The sequence below is a fragment of the Labeo rohita genome, chromosome 25 (genome assembly GCF_022985175.1).
Source record: "Labeo rohita strain BAU-BD-2019 chromosome 25, IGBB_LRoh.1.0, whole genome shotgun sequence".
Taxonomy (NCBI): domain Eukaryota; kingdom Metazoa; phylum Chordata; class Actinopteri; order Cypriniformes; family Cyprinidae; genus Labeo; species Labeo rohita.
Window position 1 is genome coordinate 2,388,441 of NC_066893.1, and position 24,236 is coordinate 2,412,676.

At 37.0% G+C, this 24,236-nt stretch overlaps 1 protein-coding gene across 1 annotated transcript in view; it reads right to left on the minus strand.

Annotated features, from left to right (window-relative positions):
• tdrd12 (tudor domain containing 12) overlaps positions 1–9,438 on the minus strand; it is a 31,586-nt gene extending 22,148 nt beyond the window's left edge. Inside the window, exons 1-17 of the mRNA XM_051099095.1 lie at positions 8,984–9,438; positions 8,676–8,770; positions 8,175–8,221; positions 7,047–7,211; positions 4,805–4,941; positions 4,551–4,670; positions 4,406–4,461; positions 4,232–4,317; positions 3,893–4,121; positions 2,509–2,627; positions 2,314–2,399; positions 1,658–1,703; positions 1,428–1,510; positions 1,169–1,249; positions 972–1,032; positions 774–881; positions 401–586 (exon numbers count right to left, since the gene is read on the minus strand). Of these exons, the coding sequence (XP_050955052.1) occupies positions 401–586; positions 774–881; positions 972–1,032; positions 1,169–1,249; positions 1,428–1,510; positions 1,658–1,703; positions 2,314–2,399; positions 2,509–2,627; positions 3,893–4,121; positions 4,232–4,317; positions 4,406–4,461; positions 4,551–4,670; positions 4,805–4,941; positions 7,047–7,211; positions 8,175–8,198 (1,587 nt within the window). The 5' untranslated portion in view covers positions 8,199–8,221; positions 8,676–8,770; positions 8,984–9,438. The remainder of the gene's footprint in view (positions 1–400; positions 587–773; positions 882–971; positions 1,033–1,168; positions 1,250–1,427; positions 1,511–1,657; positions 1,704–2,313; positions 2,400–2,508; positions 2,628–3,892; positions 4,122–4,231; positions 4,318–4,405; positions 4,462–4,550; positions 4,671–4,804; positions 4,942–7,046; positions 7,212–8,174; positions 8,222–8,675; positions 8,771–8,983) is intronic.
• Between the last annotated feature and the right edge of the window lie 14,798 nt (positions 9,439–24,236).

Sequence of the window (24,236 nt, forward strand, 5' to 3'; positions counted from 1 at the left end):
TCTGACATTACTGAAATAAGTGAAAAAGGTTTTGCGTGAAAATTGCGTGAATTTTGTGTGAAACAGTATGTGCTTATTGACAAAATTAAATGCTTATTGTTTCACAGATACATTGTCTGTCAATAATTCAAGCACTTTTCAAATACCTCTTCAGGAATATTGCTATTTTCAAGGGTTTTCCAAGCCTTAAATTTTTAAAAGTCAAATTCAAGTACTTTAAGCACCTTGTATGAACCCTGGCATACATTTAAAAAGCCTCATTTTGGCATTAATGTTGTCTACAAATGTGATACAAATGCACTGACCACCTTTTACATGCGTATTAGATACGTGTGACTGGATCGCCAAGTGATGTGCAACTTTATTCTTCTCTTATCTACAACAGAGCAGTGAATCTCACCCCAGCGCGAGCAGCGAGACTGGAGACGACAGAAACCGTCTGTAAGAGCATCAGCAGAGGAGGAATGTAGGACAGAGGATTGTCACCGCTGTGCGATACCAGTACCGTATCAAAACCTCGTGCCACAGCGGGCCAGCAGTAACTCTCTGCTACATTTGGTCCATTATATTTCCTCCACAACAGGAACTAAAAATAAAACAAAAACAACCAGATACAACAGGCAAAGTAACATTCATACAGCTGTCCAATTACACCTCATATTTTTTCCATTTCTAAACACTAACAGCAAGAAGTTAATTGAGTTGGACTGACTTTCATAGCATTTTGCAATAGAAATTTTGCAGTGAGTGTTTTTATATGCATGTTGATTAACCTTTCTGAATTTTTCACTGATGGGTGCACGTGTGAGGTTACTGCAGGGTTCAACACGAAGGGCGGCGTGCACTAAAACTCCTGAGTGACCCGGATCACAGCGTACAACCTGTGAAACAGTACAGGCGAAAATAAATACCAAATACATTTAAGATCTAAAAAATTACAAAATACAGAAAGCGAACAATGAGGCTCTTACTTTGGCATCAAGAGACTCCTGTTCTGGATTGAGTGGATCAGGGTTCAGAAACTGCATGAGTCTGTCCACAATTAAAAAAAATTAAAAAAGGGTGAATAGGTGAAAAAGATGTGGTGTACAAGATCAAATGAATATGACTGACAAACATGTTTTAGCCCCAAGAGGCAATTAAAGTTTAGAAGTAATGTAAAACCTACCTAGAAGAGGTCAGTTGATCTTCAAGACTGGGCTCTTGTGAGACAGCTGCCACTTTCTGCTCTTCTGAGGAGTCACTCGCACTATGAAGACACACAAGGAAAACCACATTTTCATATCAACCAGGTGGGTTGCAGAATGACTCAGTCTCAAGTAAGTATAATCAGGCTGGTTTCAGATTCACTTGACGGCAATCGGACACACTTATGTTCGCAAACAGTGCTGCCACCTTAAAAAAAATAAAAGTGTGTTTGGTCCTACCGTGATGGTGAACCTGCAGCTGGTGTTGAAACGCTGCTGCTATTGTCAGTTTGATCAGAACTGTACTGCTTCTCTTCAACAGACTGAAAATATTAAGTGTTTTATTTCACAGTCACTCATTTTCTGACCATTATTTGCAAGTTTACTTTAATTTCAGAAGATACAAAAATAGCCATCTGGAAATGTTATTAGCAATAAAACAAAACTTTGAAAGACACATCAGTGCTTACTTGAGGAATCTGCTTTGAATGTAAAAGTGCGTTTAACTTCATGTATCTGTGAAAGGAAAACAAGTAACTTAATTACTTAACGTCATACCTGACGTCATACTGTTTACTAAACTACTGCTGGCAAGTCATCTGAATTACTTCATATATGTGACCCTTGATCACAAAACCAGTCATAAGGGTTAATTTTTTGAAACTGAGATTTATACATCATCTAAAGGATAAAAATAAATAAGCTTTCTATTGATGCATGGTTTATAAGGATAGGACAATATTTGGCTGAGATACAACTATTTGAAAACTCAGGAATCTGAGGGTGAGAAAAAAAAAAAAAAAAAGACATTGCCTTTAAATTTGTCTAGATGAAGTTCTTAGCAATGCATGGTAGGAATATGGTAGGAAATTTACTAATTACCTTCATGGAACATGATATTTACTTAAAACCCTAATGATTTTTGGCATATAAGAAAAATGGACCATTCTGACCCATACAATTTATTTTTGGATATTGCTATAAATAGACCCATGCTACATAAGACTGGTTTTGTGGTCCAGGGTCACATATTTCAGTTTAGACTGACTTAACGAAAATGCTAATTCAATCAAAAACTCCTTTATATATGAGCTATGAGCTATTAAGTTAGAAGGAAAAATCTTACTGAAGCTTTTGTGCATCAGTCTGACCACAGTGTTTATCTGTGAATATGTCCGTGGCTTCGGCTCTGATGCGCCATCCTCTGCCAATCTGAATCAAACCACAGAAATTAAAGTTTAACTGGCAGAGACACACACACACACACACACACACACACACACACACACACAATTCAATAGCACTATAAACAGACACTTACGGTATCGGTTCCAGCATTGCGGGTCAATTTTGAGACTTGAGGGTTAACCTGAGATGGCATGAATGCTTCCTCTGACTCTTGTGGTTTCTGCTTCTCTGAATGAGAAAATACTACTGTTTCTGAATGAAAAACAAATTAAATTTGGTGTGATTAATTATTTAATAGAAAAAAAAAAAAGATTCTTGCAGAATCTGCAAAATGTTAATTATTTTACCGACATAAGAGGGAACATTCAAAATGCATGTTATTTTTTTATTTAGTACTGACCTGAATGAGATAGTTCACATAAAAGATGTTTACATGTAGTCCTCAAGAGAAAATAATAGTTGAATTTATAAAAATGACCCTGTTCAAAAGTTTACATACACTTTATTCTTAATACTGTGTTGTTCCTGAATGATCCACAGCTGTGTTTTTTGGTTTAGTGATAGTTGTTCATGAGTCCCTTGTTTGTCCTGAACACTTAAACTGTCTGCTCTTCAGAAAAATCCTTCAGCTCCCACAAATTCTTTTTGTGGGTTTTTCAGCATTTTTGTGTATTTGAACCCTTTCCAACAATGACTGTATACTGTATGATTTTAAGATCCATCTTTTCACTTTGAAGACAACTGAGGGACTCACATGCAACTATTACAGAAGGTTGAGATGCTCCAGAAGGGGAAACACTGCATTAAGAGCTGAGGGGTGTAAACTTTTTGCACTTGAAGAGCAGGGTAAATTTAACTTATCTTGTCGTCTGGGAAACATGCAAATTTCTTCTGTATCAATGAGTGTTTGAACCTTCTGTAATAGTTGCATGGGAGTCCCTCAGTTGTCCTCAGTTGAAAAGATGGATCTTATAATCATACAGTCACTGTTTGAAAAGGTTCAAATACACAAATATACTGAAAAACCAAGGAATTTGTGCGACCTGAAGGATTTTTCTGAAGAACAGCAGGCAGTTAAACTGTTCTGGACAAACAAGGACTCATGAACAACTATCACTAAACAAAAAAACACAGCTGTGGCTCATTCAGGAAACAACATAGTATTAAGAATCAAGTGTATGTAAACTTTTGAACACAGTCATTTTTATAAATTCAACTACTACTCTTGTGGACTATATGTAAGCGTCTTTCAGTATTAAATAAATTCAGGTCGGTACTAAATAAAAAAATAACATGCATTTTGTATGATCCCTCTTATTTTGACATGATAATTACCTTTTTGCAGATTCTGCACGGTGTATGTAAACTTCTGACCTCAACTGTATCTCTGAAAATTGTCCTAGCTCAGCTATTGCTAATATGTGATATAGTTGGTGTATTTTGTAATTTAATTCAAAATTAAGCCATAATAATATAAGTTAGATGTCCATATATGCATATATTTATTCACTATTTACCTTGATCTTGTGGATCATCGTTCTGCTCTTTTCTGATGAGAATATCTGGTGGTGGAGCTTTGACAGGACAGCACCCTTTCATTTCTAAGAGCTGCTGAGGGCTGGAGTAAATGTCCCATGCCAGGCTGACAGGAGCACGATCTCCATTTCTGTTCCCTTTCAGCGTACTGGATTTCTCACTCATGAAACAGGCAAACTTCTTCGCCACGAGCTCATGGTTCACACAGATCTACACAAAGACAGTGAACTGACACTTAACATTTAACCTGAAACACCTGCAATCTCACTTGTTAAAAAACTGTGTTTTGAGGTTGACAATGTCATGTGAACATATTTTACCTTTGTATTATTGATAGTCAAGTAGAGTTCAATGGCACAGAAGCCAGCTTGTGTTTCACACAGGACGGCTTCAACCAGAGTTGACACTAAAAAACAATCAAAGCCTCAAAAATCACTAAATACTCACAGGAAACATGATCTGGAATAACCAAAGCACACTTTACTTCTTACTACCTTGTAATAGATTGTGCAGGTATTTTGTAGCAGAGCTGTCCCATGTTGAAGATGGACTGAGATGGAGACACATACAAACAGTGGCTCAGAATGCATGTGAGAAACAAAGTGATGAAAAAAGGTTTCTTCAGGAGATTTAACTTACACAAGCTCTGCTGTGTTTTCAGAGATGGGCACCTGAAGAGTCATCGGACAAATTCCTGCCAATTTAAAGCGTCTGACTCTGAAAGGAAGCTGCAGGAACTTCTCAAGAGGAGTTCGTACACTGAAAGTAAATTTACTTATGCATTATAAAAAAGTAGACATAAACTCTCTATGAATCCAAGTACAAATGTAATGTGGAATTAAGTTTTGTGACAATTGTGCTTTATCAGATAGGAACTACAAAATTCCCCATACTCATCTGCTCCAACGATGATTCGATCTCCGTGATCTACTAACAAGCACCAGGCCTGAGTGTCTACGGTCCCCTGAAAGACAGACTCAACTACAGCTCGACACCAACTCTTCAGAGCCAGACTGAACACCACACACACCTGAGAGAGGAGACAGGAAACTTACAGGACCAATATCTGGAAAAAACACCTGTAAATATCAAATATACTCTCTCAAAACACTCTCTTTTTTCCATTTTAAATGAACATCAACATTTCAGTTCAATATTTATACAAAAACAAATTTTAAATGACAAAAATGGTCATCCCTTTTAAAGGAGAAGTCCACTTCCAGAACAACAATTTACAAATAATGTACTCACCCCCTTGTAGTCCAAGATGTTCATGTCTTTCGTACAGAAATTATGTTTTTTGAGGAAAACATTTCAGGATTTTTTTCCATATAATGGACTGATATGGTGCCATGATTTTGAACTTCCAAAATGCAGTTTAAATGCAGCTTCAAATGATCCCAAATGTAGTTGTAAATGATCCCAGCCGAGTAAGAAGGGTCTTATCTAGCGAAACGATCGGATATTTTAATAAAAAACAAAAAAACAAAATTGATATACTTTAGTCTTGCTCATCTTGTCTTGCTCTGCCTGGACTGTTTTTGTTCCAGTTCATGACAGTTAGTGTATGTTGAAAAACTCCCATCTCCCTCAACTTCAAACTCCTTTTTACCATTTTTACCATGTACACTTTGCAAAGACTGGGTTAGTACTTCTGCAGTGATGTAGGATGATTTTGAAATGAAAATACAATTGGAGTTTTTCAACATACCCTAATTCATGAAAAGAAAGGCAAGACAAGCATTTGAGATTAAAAAGTATTTAAACTGTATTATTTCTATGAAAACAACCAATCGTTTCACTAGATAAGATCCTTCTTCAACTGGGATCATTTACAACAGCATTTGTGATCATTTGAAGCCGCATTTAAAAGTTCAAACTCAGGGCACCATATCAGTCCATTATATGGAGAAAAATGCTGAAATATTTCCTCAAAAAGCAATTTCTTAATGACTGAAGAAAGAAAGACAAAAACATCTTGGATGAAAAGGTGTCTATATTATATGTGAATCTTTGTTTTGGAAGTGGACTTCTTTTTGTATGTTTTTAATCAATTGTTTTCCTTCATTGCTTCATTTTAAGTTAGTAAATTAATTTTAAGTCATAGTAGATTTTTTTAAGCCCCAACTAGACCAGCATGTTACGTCACGGGACAGATCAATCTCTTAGAAGTATTACGTCAACTACCCAAATATTCTGTATAAAACATTGCCCTTATAAATACACAGTCGAGATCAAAAATTTATATACACCTTGTAGAATCTGCAAAATGTTAATTATTTTACCACAATAAGAGGGATCATACAAAAGCATGTTACTGTTTATTTAGTACCGACCTGAATGAGATATCACATAAAAGATGTTTACATATAGTCCACAAGAGAAAATAAGTTAAATTTATAACAATGACCCCTTTCAAAGGTTTATATATGCTTGATTCTTAATGCTGTGTTATCCACAGCTGTGTTTCTTTTTTGTTTGTTTTTTTGTTTAGTGATAATTGTTCACGAGTTAAACTGCTGCTGTTCTTCAGAAAAATCCTTCAGGTCCCACAAATTCTGTTTTTTCAGCATTTCTGTGTAACTGAACCCCTTCCAGCAATGACTATGATTTTGAGATCCATCTTTTCACACTGAGGACAACTGATGGACTCAAATGCAACTATTTCAGAAGGTTCACTCAGTTGTCTTCAGTTGTCCTCCCCCTTTTCAGTCGGAAAGGGTTTAAATACACAAATATACTGAAAAACCAAAAGAATTTGAGGGACATGAAGTATTTTTCTGAAGAAAAGTGGGAATTTTAACTGTTCAGGACAAACAAGGGACTCAAGAACAACTATCACTTTAAAAAGCAAACAAAACACAGCTGTGGATCATTCAGGTAACAACACATTAAGTGTACGTAAACTTTTGAACGGGGTCATTTTTAGAAATTCAACTATTATTTTCTCTTGTGGACTATATGTAAACATCTTTTATGTGAAATATCTTATTCAGGTCGGTACTATATAAAACATAACATGCATCATGTATGATCTCTCTTATTTTGGTAAAATAATTAACATTTGCAAATTCTGCAAGGTGTATGTAATCTTTTGACCTCAACTGTATATCCATATGTTCTGTTATGACATACCAGCCCCTCCTTCAGTTCAGCAGGCTTTAGTTTTTGAACATCCAGGTTGACTTTATGGTAGAAGAGGTTCATTTTCACTTTCAGGTTCTCATATTCCTCTGGACTGTCCGGTTGAACGCCTGGTCCTTTCAGAACTCGAGCCCACAGACATCCGGGATCTTCAATCTGACACAAAACAGAGATAGAGTGTGTGTTATTTACGACTGGAGGAGTAGAATGAATATTTATTACATTTTTGTTTTAAAAGCGCTTCTTGTCAGCTTTTTGTGTTTTTATTACCATATACTGTACACATAAAAAAAACCACACACACAAAAGGAAGATTGCTTTCTTTTTTAATATGTCTACGAAGACAAAAACAGCATTAATCCTCAATGGTTTCTCTGATGACATTATGACATTTTGAAAGTGGCGACTGTGCGCTACATGTGCTGAGCATTTGTTAACCATAACTCATGTAATGTACAAGTAAATGAAAATGTGAAGAAAAAAAAATGCAAAGTTTAGAGTTCATATTAAAAGAACTGTTTTTTTTTTTTGCGAACGACCCAAAATTTGATAAATAAGTAGTATTAGAAATAAGCCAATACTGTGCTGCACTACTGACAAACATTTCTGCCTACTGTAAAACTTGGAAAAAGCCACTTCAGTGCAAATACACTAAATCTCATCAAAAATTATTTTGAAAATGTCACCCAGCCTTTTTTTTTTTGCAAACAATTAATAGTGTTACATATTTCACATCCCAACAAGAGCCTTACTACCAGGGTTATTATAACTAACTAAAAGCATAAAAACATTTATTTTATATTTAAAACTCACTTTACTTATTTCTAAAATAATTTTACTTAAAAAAAGAAAGAAAATTTAACTGCTATCATTTCTCATTTTCATATTCTTTAACATGAATATGTACTACAATAAATAAATCTGAAATAAAAATTACTAAAACCATATAAACACTAGAAAAAAAGATAAAAATGACAAAAATAAAATAACTTTAAAATCAACTTTAATAAATTTAAACTATTTTAAAAACAAATTCAAAACTAATATTAATATTAATGATACTAAAACAATACTGATTGCTTCATGCATGATAGAAACAACTGTTATGTCGTGCTTTACCTTGATTATTTGTATTTCTAACATTTCTTCAATTTCCACTGCAAAGCCTGCAAAAGAGTGAATAAGAATAAGCTAAAATGCTTTAAAAAGCTCATTCAGTATTAATTACAAGACATCAACATGACAGCAAATGTACAGTCAGTGTACAGTGCTGTGAAACAGTATACATCTCATGAAAATAACACAATAAGCATAAACCGTTTTATTAGGATGCTCTGAACGACTTAAGGTAATTTGAGAAAGAAATCACATCACAAATTCTGCAATTTCTAATTTATGTAAAAAGACTAAACAGACAATTATATGATAATCCTACAAGAAATTACACTTGCAAAAGAGAGTAATTCAGCTAGTGAGTGTAGGGGATAACTTATGTTTGCACAAAGAAGATCACTTCTGTAAATAATCTTTTTTGTTGTTGTTTTAAAGGTCAGTCAGATTTGTATTATTTGTTGACATATATGCCATCACCCATCCAAATAGCCCAAATGAAGCACTCACAAATTGCTTGCTGTCAAATTCTGGTTCAACCAATGGCGTAAGTACAGACCAGGACAATTTGCTGAATCACGGCAAATTAGGAGTATTTAAGAAACCTGCTGGGGAAAAAAGTCAACAGTTAAAGTAAAATCAAACTCCCACAGGGTTTGCCACTGCTATTTAAAAATATCCAAAGCCTCCATTACTAAAAACACAATGAACCAGCACGAACTAGCAACAATGACAACTTGTGTCGTTCTTGAGAAGGTAATGGAACAACAAGCAGACAACACGATAACAAATAAACAAGTTAATATGGAGTAACTTACATTTTAGACACAATATTGCGTCACTTTGTCTGTTTTCCAAACAAAGCCACAGCAGAACCACCGCAGAGCCGAGCAGCACTTGAACTCACTCCTGAATCTCTTCAATGAATCGTTGTTTTTGAACAAAACTGTCGAGTCACTGATTCAATGACTCGTTCGGCCGTTTGAACGAATCGGTTGAATGAATGATTGACTGTCACAACTTCAAGACGGTCATTTGTTGCCACCTACCGGAGTAAAAACATCAAAACCAGTAAAACGTCCAAGTTTGACCAATCAGATGACTGTTTTTAATAATTAATGAAGTGTTTATCCATGTATAACTGCAGAAGCACCACACTGAACTATAAACAGCACATTCGCAGGAGTTAACGGAAGATACTAAAGTTACAGGACAGGTGAGACTTTTAAAGCGATATAAATCGTAAAATAGACATTTCGCTGGCCTTTATATTGGATGTATTATAAAAGTTTGTAAGTTTAAGCTAATCCTTTTGCGCAGTTAATGCTACAGGCAACTGAAAATGTTGTTTCTGCCTGCTGTGGCGCTTCTTAACAACATTAAAGTTTATTAATCGTTAAATGCTTCAATTAGTAATGTTAATAACGTTCGTGTGGTGCAAAATATATGATCATTTATGCATAAAATACGAAAAAATATTCTTACCTCTCTGACTATCAAGAGAAGCTAGCGACGTTGACGTGGAATGTACGTGAACATCAATGACGTCATCAATCAGTTGAGCAGAGATTCACGTGCAGCAAATAATTTGGTACCTTAGGTTTAACTACGTTTGCGTAAATATATTAAATATTTGGGAAAACGCTTTGCTTAGTCTATTAAAACGCACTTTTGATCGTTGTAGACACTTAGTCGTTAAAGCAGGCGAAGCTGTTATATTATTTTATTATACAAATCAAAATGTCAGTGTGTATTCTGATGAATAAATGTCATATTTACTAATATAATGAATGATACAAAATATCTTCACATATTAAACTTCCAGTCCGTGTCTATTAGGTTTGAGTCAAATGCATTAATTGTACTTAAAACAAAACAAAACAAAACAAAACTTTTGGGTGAGCTATTCTCTGTTGATCTTTAAGATGATGATTAAAACCTCAAAACATATCAGTATTGTACCTTTGAGAATTTGTCTGACATTTTCAGTAATTAATAAAAGTCTTTTAAAAGCCCTTAGGAGCTTTGAACATAAAAGACAGAAAATTTACAGGCACCATCACTCCAAACAATCAGTAAAGCCCCTTTTAGACAGAAATTTAAACATTAAACATTTCTCTGTTAGGCTTTATACTGGTACAATCTGAGTGGGCAGATGTTCATGGCTTTAGGTTTATAAATGAATTATATATATATATATATATATATATATATATGAATGCAAATTTGTGCAAGTTTTAGCGTGGCATAATACCAAAAAAATCAAGATTTCTTTGTTTTAATGGTGCATTGAGGCTAAAACTGCATTCTGATACATTTTGATATGATCTGACTTCTACACACAGATGTCTTCTTTTCTTCGACTAAGAAATGGGAGAAATAATCATGCAGGTTGTATCATACTTCTTATGAGCATTTTATTTGGTGTTTGTTATATGCAATGGAAATATACAACGCAAAAACACAGGAATTATACTGTGAGGGACAAATATATGATCAGTCTATAATTTTAAGGGTAGGTTTATTTAAACAGTGAGAGACAGAATAACACACACGCACACACACACAAATCCAGAAAAAAGGCATTTAAAAAAGTTATACATTGATTTGCATTTTATTGAGTGAAGTAAGTTTACCCTTTCGCAAAGCATGACTTAGTACTTGGTGACAAAACCATTGTTGGCAATCACAGAGCTCAGACGTTTCTTGTAGTTAGCCACCAGGTTTGCACACATCTCCGGAGGGATTTTGTCCCACTCCTCTTTGCAGATCCTCTCCAAGTCATTAAAGGAGTAGTTCACTTCCAGAACAAAAATTTACAGATAATTTACTCACCCTTTTGTCACCCAAGATGTTCATGATTTTCTTTCTTCAGTCGTAAAGAAATTATGTTTCTTAAGGGAAAACATTTCAGGAATTATCTACATATAGTGGACTTCAATGGTGCCTCCAAGTTTAAACCTCCAAAATGTAGTTTAAATGCAGCTTCAAAGGGCTCTAAACAATCCCAGCCCATTTCCCATCAGGATGCCCATTTTCCACAAGTTGATATGATTCTTTAGGGTCTTAATGAAAAGTCTCTAATATACTTTGATTAAAAATTCTCAATGGTTTTGTAAAACAACACCCTTTTTACCTTGTCAAAATTAGCTCTTCAAAAATAATCTCATTCTAAGGGGTTGTTCCTTTAAATGCAAATGAGCTCTGCTCACCCCGCCCCTCTCTTCTCTCTGTGGAGTGACGATCTTGTTTACATTAGCCGCATTTAGCTGCATTTAGCTGCATTTAGCCGCGTTTAGCCGCTAAACTTCCTAACTACGACGTTATAAGGAAAGGCGCAAAGATTCATAAAAAAAGCTTATACTCCCTTCTGCTGTAAGTGAAGCTGGATCACAAATGATTTGTGCGAACATAGACGGATATATGTAGATCGGGAGGTGCATTCCCTTCACAAACAAATGTAATCCACTGCATCTTCAGCAGCTCAGATGTCAGGAGTAAATGACGACCACTATGTTCATTATTACATCCAGCAACACAACACCTCAATCGCTCAATCGGAGATATTCTTGTCTAACTTACATCCCTGCTCCAGCATCGAAACATGAGAAGTTACTGGACTGTGACAGCTGGTCTGAGGTGAGAGCTCATGTCAATCAACTATCGTGGGAGCGGCCTCTGTCGGTGTGACGGCGCACCGACAGGCATCTGAGAATGGCTTGATTTGAAAAAGGGCTTTAAATCTGAATATATATTAAAATATATGGAGTGAGCAGAGGGTTTTCTTTTAAGTTAAAAAGTATAGCTTTAATTTAAGGTTTGTTTGTATTGTATTTTTTTTATAACATGCAGTAGAAGAATAAAAAGGCAAAACAAATGTTTTGGTTAATAAAAAGGTTTAAAAATAAACACATTTAGAGGAAATATCAGGCATAGGGGGGGCCTTGCAAAATTGACCGGAGAAGGAGGTGGGCCCCAGCATAAAAAAGGTTGAGAAATCCTGCTCTATGAGATTATGATCATTCATCTTTCTTAAAGATAATGAGCAGTCTAGAGAAGGGAGTAATCCAAATCTGATGGTCAGGCGGACATGAATGAATTAACTTAATTATGTGACCCTGTCTCAGGGTCTCTTGCTCTTCCGCTTGCCGCCTGGTTTAGCAGTGGCCTGAATGGGCGAGGCGGCTGCCTTGCGATCGGCTCCACAGCATTGCTTAGCTGGAGGCTGTGCGGGGGTGACAAGCTGGCCAAAGCACTGCAGCTGGGTGGAGGCAGCAGCTGATCACTGGGGCAGGATGTGCTTAATGGCCTCAGTCTGCTTCTGTGCAGACGAGGACTGCTGGGTGAAGTTCTCAAGGCGTTTAGAAACATTATCTTATCGGTATTCCTCATGTCAGCCAGACACAGGCAGAGTTGGCGCTCCTGGATCACCAGCGTGGACATTGCACGACCCAAAGATAGCACAGTGACCTTTGTCGCACGAAGCACGAGATCAGTTGCAGTCCGTAGTTCCCTTAGGACCTCCATGTCGTGCACCACCCTCGACCTCCCTCGTGCAGGTCCTTCAGTGCTTTTACCTGTTGGATCTGCAATAACGCCATAGCGTGTAGGGCAGAGACAGCTTCTCTGCAGGCCACATAAGCACTGCCGGTCAGAAGAGACAAGTACTTACAGGCCCAGGAGGCGAGGCACGACTTGTCCCACCAGGTGGAAGCGGCACTAGGACACAATTGCTTCGCTACCGACCGCTCCACGGGAGGGACCTCTGTATACCCCCTCGCTGCCCCGCCATTGAGAGAGGTGAGGGAGGAGGAGCCTCCCTGACGGTTTCTGGCAGTAAAAGCTCCACCACAAAGGTAAGAGGAAAGGTACCAGGGTGGGGCCCTTATAACCAGCGCGAACCACCCCAAGAAACCAATCATCCATCCTTGAGGGTTTGGGACTCTGTGGCATAGCCACCATTTCTGGATCTGTATCAGGTATTGCCAACCACCTAGAAGGCAGCAGGATCATCCTCTCCAGACAGTTCTGGCTCACTCTCTGATGCAGCGATTGACATCCAGTCATTACCAATGATACGAGTGGTACCCCTGGAGAGGGCCAGCCCGTTGCTTGGGCAGTTTCACTGGCTGCGGAGTGCTTGTGGAGTGAGGAGCCCTGGGAGTTTGGTTCCTTGGAGAGGAATTCCTCACTGTCACCATAAGACCACCCAGGCGACTGTACCCAGACGCAACATCATGTTTACAAAGATGTAACATTGAGTTGGTACAGACACAACGTGAATACTCTTTTAGGATTGCTCTTTTAGTGTGCTGAAGCACACAGGGGAGATGGTAGCCTGCAACACAAACAGAGGGTTTTGCAGTTTGATGTCAAGTCACCTTTATGTATATACCACCTTTAACAATACAGAATTGTGTCAGGGCTGTACAGTATTAAATAGGAAATAGTACATCAACAATGCAAACGGGCAACAATAAACACTCAATTTTCAGGTAAAGGCAGTTAATCAAATACAATAAAATAAAATACAATATTGTGTAAAGAGAAAATGTCCCCAACTAAGCAAGCCAGAGGCGACAGCGGCAAGTAACCAAAACTCCATCGGTGACAAATGGAGAAAAAAAAACCTTGGGAGATACCAGGCTCAGCTGGAGGGGCCAGTTCTCCTCTGGCCAGACGCAGAGGACTCATCTGGTTCCTGTGGTCTTGTGCCGACGGCCGTCTAAGTGACGAGGTCTTCACTGGGGATCCGTCTCTGGGGCTCATCTAGTTGATGTGGTCTCCGCTGACATTCAGTGCTGTAGAGGTCGTCTCTAGGTGCTGATCCACCGTCTGGGCTGGGTTCGGACTGGATCCGGGGGACTGCAGTGACCATCTGATCTGGATACGGACTGGATCTGGTGGTTAAGGTGACCTTGGAATAAGAAAGAAACAGAAAGTAATATTAGCATAGATGCCATTCTTCTGACGATGCACCGAGTACATTGGGTATTATGGGAAGTGTTTCCGGTTCCGGTTGACCTAATTAATGCAGCCTAACTATCCTTTGACGGATTTGAATTATAGGAATATGTTGTTGTGTTATGTGTAAGCAAGGTTAAAGAGATGGGTCTTTAATCTAGATTTAAACTGACCTAGTGTGTCTGTGTCCCGAACAGTGTTGGGTAGATTGTTCCAGAGTTTGGGCGCTAAATAAGAAAATGATCTGCCGCCCGTGGTAGATTTTGATATTCTAGGTATTATCAAATTGCCAGAGTTTTGAGAACGCAGCGGACGTGAGGGACTATAATGCGATAAGAGCTCGCTCAGGTACTGGGGAGCTAAACCATTCAGGGCTTTATAAGTAATTAGCAAGATTTTAAAATCTATACAATGTTTAATAGGGAGCCAGTGCAGTGTAGACAGAACCGGCTAATGTGATCAAACTTTGATGTGTGCAACCACTCAAAAAGGGAAACGACCACCTTCCCAAAAAGTGTGTTGACTTGATCTGATTTTTACCGAAGCAGTCAGGAGCAGAACGAAAAAAAAAATGCTTGGCTCTGAAGCGAAAAGCTGAGTATGCATTTCACCTACTGCCTACTTGTGCTTGTGCTGCGACGAGCGGCAGCTAGATGCAATTATCGCATGCCAATGTGCATTGGCTCATTTAGTTTACACTTGAAGTAGATTGGTCTCTCCAGCAAGATTTCCAATTCATCGGTATCAACGTGACATTGAAAGTGATCGCGTGCAAGGAAACTACATTTATGTTACTTAAAACTCTTTAAAACTTGCTTTGATAAAAGAAGCTGACATTTGTATACCACTTGACCAGTATCATTTTACCAATGACTTTCTACTTTGAAACCATTTGAGCAGTAAATGTGAGGAAGTGAGCATAAACTGTCAGTCCAAAAAGTTATTGACATAGCACTCTAACAACTACACTGATCAGTCAAAGCATTAAAAGCATTAAAACATTTATTATATCATTAAAGTGGCACCAGTGAAGGGTGGGTTATATTAGGCATACTGCTGGGCAACAATTACAATTTTATTTTGGATGCAATTAATCGAGATTAATCATTGCCCAGCATTAATTAGGCAGTAAGCAGTCAGTTTTTAACTTAAATGCATTGGATGTAGGAAAAATAGGCAAGAGAAATGATGTGAGTGACTTTTACGAGGACCAAATAGTGGTTCCAACCCTAAACACAAGCACATATTAGCCAACTAAGTAGTATCAAATTATGAATAATTTTCTAAACTGCTAAAAAAAATCTCTTTTGCTTACTCCGTTTTCTTCAAAAAGATGAAACCACCATCAACAAAGACAGAATGGAGACCACCACAACTGAATCAGAGACGGGAAAAAACACATGGTGAGTGTTTAAAGTGTGCTTATTAAGCATTGGCTACATAAAAACAAAGGGTTATATCAGTGGGGAGATTTAGAGCACCAAGAGGAAGCTGGGTAGTGTTGTCATTTCTGGGAAGCTAGTCAAGGTATCAAATTTAATTGTAAAGGTGCCAGGCAGACAGAGGCTGTGTCCGAAAGCTCTAACAGGATAGATGTATCGTTCTCTGCCTTTGATTTCCCACAATCCTGTGCATGTGCATCAGCGTCATCGAGGGGAGGGGCTAACTTTTGATTGCATTTCTAGTGAGAAATAAGTATTGTAGTTGTTAAATATTTGTTTGGTCATCGCTTTTATGTTTTTTTTTTTTTAATTATTTAAAGGGGTTGTCTGCGGATACAGCAGCTTTCATAAGAGCCAGGGCTGAAAATGACACGGCTTTCACGGGCACAAAAACAGTGCTTTAAATGGGTGGAAATTAGTTTTTGACCAAAAGTGTTGTTAAAAATTGTAAATGTCAACGTTAATCTTACATTATTTGTGGTGCGTATGTAAAAAGTCTTTACTGTATGACTTACCATTGCCTTATGTTGTGATGTACAGAGGTAAAATTCAACTCAAAATACATCATGTTTGAAACAAACTAGCTTATTTACTTGTTCAAAAGATTTGTCTTTGTGAGATATTACAAGGTTAGATTATCAATGTGCTTTTAATTGCACTATGTTTCTTCAGGAGATTGGTCTCCAGGAAAAAGTGACACCTCTTCAAGCTTGTAAAAAGTGGGACAACCTAAAGAAAAAATACAAGGTATTTGCATACATGCATTTATATACATGTCAGACCCTTTGGGCTGTTTTTGTCTGTTGTTTCCCTTGTATGCCCATATTTGGTCCTTCTGTTTCCGTTTCTTGTTTATACGTCATTGTCTCATTGTCTTCCCCTGAATGGTTGGTTATGTGTATTTAAGTTTGGTTGAGTCATGTTTAGTTTGTCGGTGATTGTATTGTCAATCTGTTTTCGTTCATGTACGTTGGTTGGTTTTTGGATTTCCCCGCTGTTCCCATTTGTTCCTGCCTACTTGTGGATTATTTAATAAACTTGCGTGCATTGGACTTTCTCGTCTGCTCCTCATTCCCTCACACAACACCCGGCGTGACAGAATCAACGACCAACAACAACATGGACGCTGAGGAGAGGATTATGAGCATTCGGCGGGCAGGGAGGCCGTTGGAGCAATATGTGAAGGAATTTTTGGACATTTGCCATCTGGTGAGTTGGAACGATACCATGATTAACACAAGTTTTCTAATGGGGCTAAATGATAGCCAGCTACTCAGTTCGATATCTTTTGAGGATCGCTGCAAACCTGTTGCAGAATTTCTCAACCTTGTCCTAGCCCGTAGTCATTCCAATTTCTATGTCGATGTGGAAGATTCTAATCTTCCCCCCATTAGAGAACACGTGGCCGCTCCAGCTCACCACCAGCCAGCCTCCTCCACATACTGTTCCGACGAGCCCGCTCTGTCCGGTCTTCCCTCGCTCCCTTCTGCTCTACATAACTCCTCCCTCAACGTCAGCCCGGCGCCCACGGCCGGCACTCGGACGCCGCCCACGGCCAGCCCTCCTAGGTCACGGCCGATCATGATGGCCAGCGTGCTAGACCCACCACTAGTGTCTGTACGAGCATCAAAGATCCGAGTTGCAGCTGCGTTTCCCAAGTCAAGTTGCAGCTGCGTCACCTGAGTCAAGTCACGTTGCAGCTGCGTCTCCTAAGTCTAGTCATGTTGCAGCCGCGTCTACTGAGTCAAGGCAAGTGACGGCTGCGTTTCCCGAGTCAAGTCAAGTTGCAGTTGCGTCTCCGGAGTCAATTAAAGTTACAGCTGCATTTCCCGAGTCAAGTAAAGTTCCAGCTGCGTCTCCTGAATCAAGTCAAGTTGCAGCTGCGTTTCCTGAGTCAAGTCACATTGCAACTGCATCTTCTGAGTCAAGTCAAGTGGCAGCTGCATCTCCTGAGTCGAGCCAAGTTGCAAGTTCAAGCCGGCGCCTACTTGTGGATTATTTAATAAACTTGCGTGCATTGGACTTTCTCGTCTGCTCCTCATTCCCTCGCACAACACCCAGCCTGACAATACATGTGTTTTGATCCACCTTTTTCTTTGCATAAGAATGGGTGGATGGATGAATAGAATTTTGTATGTTCACATGATGAAGAAAATAAAGAAAAAGCAATTATATAAGTAGCTTAAGTAACTAGAATTTGCTTTATTCTACATTAAAGTGCAATTGAATATCAAATTAATTATGGAAAAGGATGACATGTAAAAAGTTGTTCTTATATACATCTGAGATCTTATTTAATTTACTGCTGAGCAATGATTAAAGAAAATTAAAGACACACATACAATATACATTTTGAAAATATTTACATGTATTTACATCTATCTATCTATATCTATATATATATATATATATATATATTATAAATATTATTATAAAATATAAACAACATATATACAGTTCACACAGAAATGTGCACAAAACTTTACTTTTGGATTACTCGTTGCCCAGCACTAATTGTATTTATTGTGTTTTAACATTTTAGTTATACTGAACATGCTATAACAACATCCGGGACAAAAGAAGTATTCACCTCCAGGGCGTGGAGGAAGATGGCTCTCCACCTGGTCTTCATAATGCCAAATGCTTGTTCGATGATGTATGAATTCTTTGAAAATAATGCACACTTGAGACCGAAGTCAATTATTCCACTTATACAACAGTTACCACACCAAAAGACATTGATCAGATGATATATTTCAAGGCATTCATCCGGCTTTGGTCCTTAAAATGCTGTTGTGAGCAGGATTAATTTCTTACGCAGCTCATCCAATGCCTCCTTTGCTAATTCCAAAACGTCATTTTAGACCTAGTAATGAAGTTTGAGCCATTGATAGCAGTATAATGCAGTTAATAATGAAGTTTAGACAGACAGACAGAAAGGCAGGCAGACAGACGGAAAGAGAAAGAAAGAGAGCGAGAGAGAGAGAGAGATCAAGCTCATGAATTACCTCTGAGTCGGTGCAGCTCTCAAAAGTGTTCAGCAGCAGTGTCTCTACTAAGAGTGAAAGTTCATTTTCTTCATGAACAGCGCCGTTGTTGACTCACTTGTGAGAAATGTCATGTACTTTTTAAGTTTACTGTATTTATTTATTTGGCCAGTCTAGTTGTGGGTTTTGGTTAATTTGCTGTGTTAGGTGTTAAGGACCTTTGAAATAACTGAAATCATGTGGTGCAGTGATATGGACATGTAATGCGGTCAAGAGCTGCCTGGAATTCCATTCACTGTGCATTTCCCTGAAAATAATGCATGCCTTCAGAACTTTCACTAGCCAGTCAAATTCAAACATTCAGCTTCCCCGTATTTTATTATAAATGTGCACCAGGGGTGCCCAACTCTGTTCCTGAAGATCTACCTACCTGCAGACTTTAGTTCCAACCTTGCTCCAACACAGCTGTCTGTAATTATCAAGTGGTACCTAAGAGATTAATTAGCTGGTTTGGGTGTGTTTGATGAGGGTTGGAGCTGAACTTTTTAGGATGGTAAATCTCCAGGAGCAAGGTTTCAGGAATTTTGTCCATATACACTGTAAAAAAATAAAAAAACATAATTTGTTGAGTCAGCTTAAAATAATTTGTTACCCTGCTGCCTTAAAATTTTAAGTTCAGTCAACTAAAATAAGTTTAGTCAACTTGAAATATTAAGTTGTACTAAGTAACAACTTAGATATTTGTGTTTGCTAAACTTAACAGATGGGTAAGTAACCCAGCTGCCTTAAAATGTTAAGTTGATTCAACTCAAATATCTAAGTTGTCACTTAGTATAATTTAACATTTCAAGTTGAATAAACTTTTTTTGAGTTGACTGAACTTAAAATTTTAAGGCAGCCAGGTTACAAATTATTTTAAACTGACTCAACAAATTGTTTTTTTTACAGTGTAGTTGTCACATCCCTGTGGACTGTTTTCTGTTTTCCCCATGTATGCCCTTATTTAGTCTTTCCTGTTCCATCTTCAATTATTACATCACTATTTAATCATTCTCACCTGTCTCCCTCTGATTAGTCTGTGTATTTAAGTTTGGTTGAGTTCCCCGTTTGGGTGTCGGTTCTTGTATTGTCATTGAAAGTCTTTTTTGTTGTGTATGCGTGTGGATTCCCTGCTGTTCCTGTTCGTTCCTGTTTCAAGTGTGGATTATTTAAATAAATGTATGTTCCTGATCTCCTTGTTCCTACTCCTTATTCCCCGCACACAGCAGCGTGACAGTAGTGGACTTCAACAGTGCCCGTGAGTTTGAACTTCCAAAATGCAGTTTGAGTGCAGCTTCAAAGTGCTCTAAACCAGTGGTTCTCAATGCCGGTCCTGGACAACCCCTGCTCTGCTTATTTTGCATGTCTCCCTTATTTAATCCTGATTGAGATTGTTGTGGCAAATCTGCCTGTCTGTCTTGTAAAATAATGCTCAAGAGTCAGAGTTTCAGAAGTCAAAATTAGACGTTATTGCAAGGAGACAACAAAGCCGAGATGCCTGCAAAACATCTGAATTGTTCTCTTTCTAGGCTAGCATCTTTGTACTATTTTGTTATTGGTCACTGTCCAATGAGCAAACAGATCACTTATTAATACATCATCCCCAGTACTTTTCCACAGTTGTTTATGAGTTTTCATAATGCTTTCTTTCATTGTAGAAAACCACCTGCTAGACTGTTTTTCAGAAGATAATAACTTTCCTAAGGTTGCAAGGATACATTTTAGGATTTTAATAAGCTGTCTACGCATTATCTAGTTCTGCACTCTCTCATCCTGTGGCATCTTTTCCAGTACTTTCTTCTGTATGCCAAATTCATAAACAAACACACAGTTTGACCTTAAGGCCTTTATTTCATCATGATTATTTCATTAAGATCATCAGCTCATTAGGAGAGAGATCCATGAACTGAACTAACGAGCTGTTGATCTCAGTCAGGTGTTTTAAATAATGGAGACATGCAAAATGTGCAGAGCAAGGGTTCCCGAGGACTGGAATTGAGAATCACAGCTCTAAAAAATCCTTTTTTTGGAAAAGTCGTGTGATCTTCTTTGCATGTTCACTTTGTAAACACTTGGTCGGTGCTTCTTCAGTGATGTAGGAAGTTTGAAGAGAAAATAAGAAGGGATGTTTTTCGACATTCAACACATATCTGTGTTGAACCGGAGTGTGCAGAGTATGCATGCGCATCGTAGAGCTAGATAAGATGAGCATTTGTGGTTAAAAAGTGTGTAAAAATAATGTAACCAAAATAAAACGTTTTAGAAACGTTGTAAAAATACCAACCTGGTACGTTTTCTTTAAGTAGTCAAAAAACATAAATATCATGTTTCTCTACTACGAAAATGAAACCAGACCAAACTGCAACTTTCGGGGGGATGTTTTATTCAGGTGTTAAAATAATGTAATATGCACGTTGGAATAAGACGTTTTAAAAATGTCATGAAGGTACCCAAATACAACCTTGCAAAACCTTCGCAACCTTCGCAGTTCAGTGACTGAGTAGATAACATGAGCAATATCTAAAGGTCTTAAAAGTAATGTGAATCCTTACTTTCAGTTGTCTTTGCTCATTTAATTGATACAGTATATTCAAATCTAATAATCCACTTATCGATTATTGTTGTTTAGTTAATGGTACGGTACAGTACTTTTTTTGGTAACAGTTACTTTACTCTTTACTCTCTGTACATTTATTTCAGTGAAAAAATAATTCCAAAATCTCAATTTTAACATTTTGAACAATAGGGCCCTACAGTCATTTTCTTTTCTTTTTTTCAGAAATTCTTGTGTTTTAATTTTTCTAATAATTTAATAAAGGCATTAACCATGTATTTATTTTGAATTAGATGAAAATCAAACCCTTTTATTTGTTGCCAAAGGTTTATCTGTTAAAATTAATACATGGAAGAAAATGTGTGTGAATATTCTGTTTAAAAAATGTAATAATAATTGTAGAATTTTTTTTTTCTACAATTAGGTGGTTAATTTTGTTGTAATATTTAAATTTGCCAGAAATAGGAATATATATAAACACCTACATTATAGGCCTACTGTACTAAAGTAATACAAGACTAATACATTTCTGTTACATGTTAAACCATACTTTTATTTTGACAGGTTGCCGGTTAGATTTTGTATGGATACACTATAATATGATGCTAATTTTCTCAAATGAAACCGTAAAATTCACATGAAGTGATTCTAACAGCAGCTCTGGAGATTAAGTTAATGTATTTATGTCGTCATATAATGAGACCCAATTTTTAATTTAACAATTAAAAAAAAAAAGTACTGAGCACTGTGAATGTAAGAGACTCATGTTATACTTATAACAATCATTGTTGATGTTAAATGAGCACCTACAAGCCAATTCACACTGCTGTACTCTCAGCTGGGGGAACACACTGACCCAACTAGTGTGAACTGACCATAATGCTGTTTGTTAGGTGTGAGATTTGTTAAACCTTGTTTTCTATGATGCATCGATTTAAGTGCACCAGTGTTATATAATTTGGTGAGTCACAGAATTCGGAAACTAAATGAATCACTAGCTGAAATTGATTACTTTACATTTTACAAATGAAATGCTGTTTTTCCTGTTAAAATATCTATACAGTGAAATTTCTTGGACTTTGTGCTCATATTCAATTTTGCCAGTCATTGCATAATTTTCAGATGTTGTACTTTATTTGAAACCATTTTGTTTTATTGGTATATATGCATTTGTCTTGTTTATTGATTTATTTATTTATTTTTGTGAACTACCCATATCATATTACTTTTTATATTTTGTGAATAAATACCTTGAGTGACAAAAATACAATTTGTGTAGTATAAATTTTTAGGTTAATGAATTATTTGCCGACAATTGCCAAAGACTCATTACTCAACAAGTACTCAGGCTGACATCACTGTGCACTTCACTGTGTTATTTTACTTATTTTGCATATAAGCATACACATGGATCTTGTTATTTGCAGCCAAATAATAGAATACAAGACAATATGAGGAATGTTCCCGCTTAAAGATTAACAACCACACTTTATTCTATGAGGAAGAACTTTAACCCCTAGTTAAACACTGATCACTGAAACATTCTCATGTGAACTTCTGCGATGAGGTGATATGACTTACAATACACAGATGTTGTTTTCTTTTCTTAGACTAAGGGATGGGAGAAGTCATGCAGGTTGTATCATATTTCTTATGAACTCTTTTTTAAGGTTTCTAATATGACATTGGAAGTGCCGAGCAAAAACACGTATACGTTTAATTAAATATTTAATAACTCACCTGCGTTGTCTGTAGACAACTGTCTTTTACCTCTAGAAAACAAATATTAATTTGGTTTTGTTTAAACTATGTGTTTCAGATTTTAAAAAAATATGTTTTGTTAAAATTTAATTATCTGAATGAATTGCTGGTGTAATGAAACCAGCAATAAACATTTTCTGTCAGTCTTAAAATCACTTTATTCTTCTTTAGGAAAATAAATGGAGACAACCAAAGGATCAGAGAAGGTTATCAGAAAACTGAAGACTGAACAGATAACAAAACCTCAACAGGACTTTTACGGACAACACAGGTGAGATACAAAACAACAATTATTTCAAAAACTCTCGAGTTATAAAGAGCACCAGTATCTAAATTAATTTAATAGTAAATATGAGTTATTAAATATTGAATTAAAAATTTTAAAGCTTACTAACCAAGCATGGATTTTTTTTTGTATTATTTGCATATAATACGTTTTAATTTGATGTTAACTGATAAGCATAACATTCTTAAATGTCTCTAATACATTAAAAAACATGACATACACAGCTCAGTTCAAATGGTCAGTTCAAAGTTCGTTAAGGAAGTAAGAACAAAGTAGGACAAAATGTTGTTGCCATAATAAAACATGCTGCACCTGTTAACTTTCAATATTAAATAGAATCTAGTTAGTAATACTTTTTATCATTTACAAATATTTATTTGTTCGCTACTGTTTGTCAAAGTGAACTTTCTTTCCTCCAATTTCATTCACCATTATTTATTTATTTATTTATTTACTTCCTTCCTTACTTTCTGAGTTAATACATATTTATATGCATTTAAATGCAAAGTGCATGTCAACCTTCCTTGACACATGAACAGTTTTCATGTATAGTTCAAGTTAGTGATACTGAACTGTCCCTGAATGGAAAAAAGTGATTACCTCTATGGGCCAGTTTTACTAAACACTGCAAATTAGCATAAGAGCACTATTCCAAAACAGCACCGATGGGAGGGGAAATTTCTGCGGGTGATTTACTAACAATGCACAAATTAAAGAACACAGACCCAACATCTCATTTACATATCGGCCAACACAATATACCAAGCACAACGCAAATCATCATAGTCGCAAGTAAAGAATAAAGAAATAAAGAAGCCACAGTACGTTGAAAAGAACCGGAGGCCAAAAAATGAAGATCCCCTTCGAGCTTCCCCTTCAACAATATATTGAAAACAATCATGGCCGCTATATTAAAGGGTCGTTCCAAACCAAAGTGCTCAAAACTGGCCACTTCAAAGGGCACTTCGGAATGAAAGATTTTGAAGGGTACATCTGATGGACCTTCCAAATGGAACACAGGGTGGCTCTAGAGGAGTC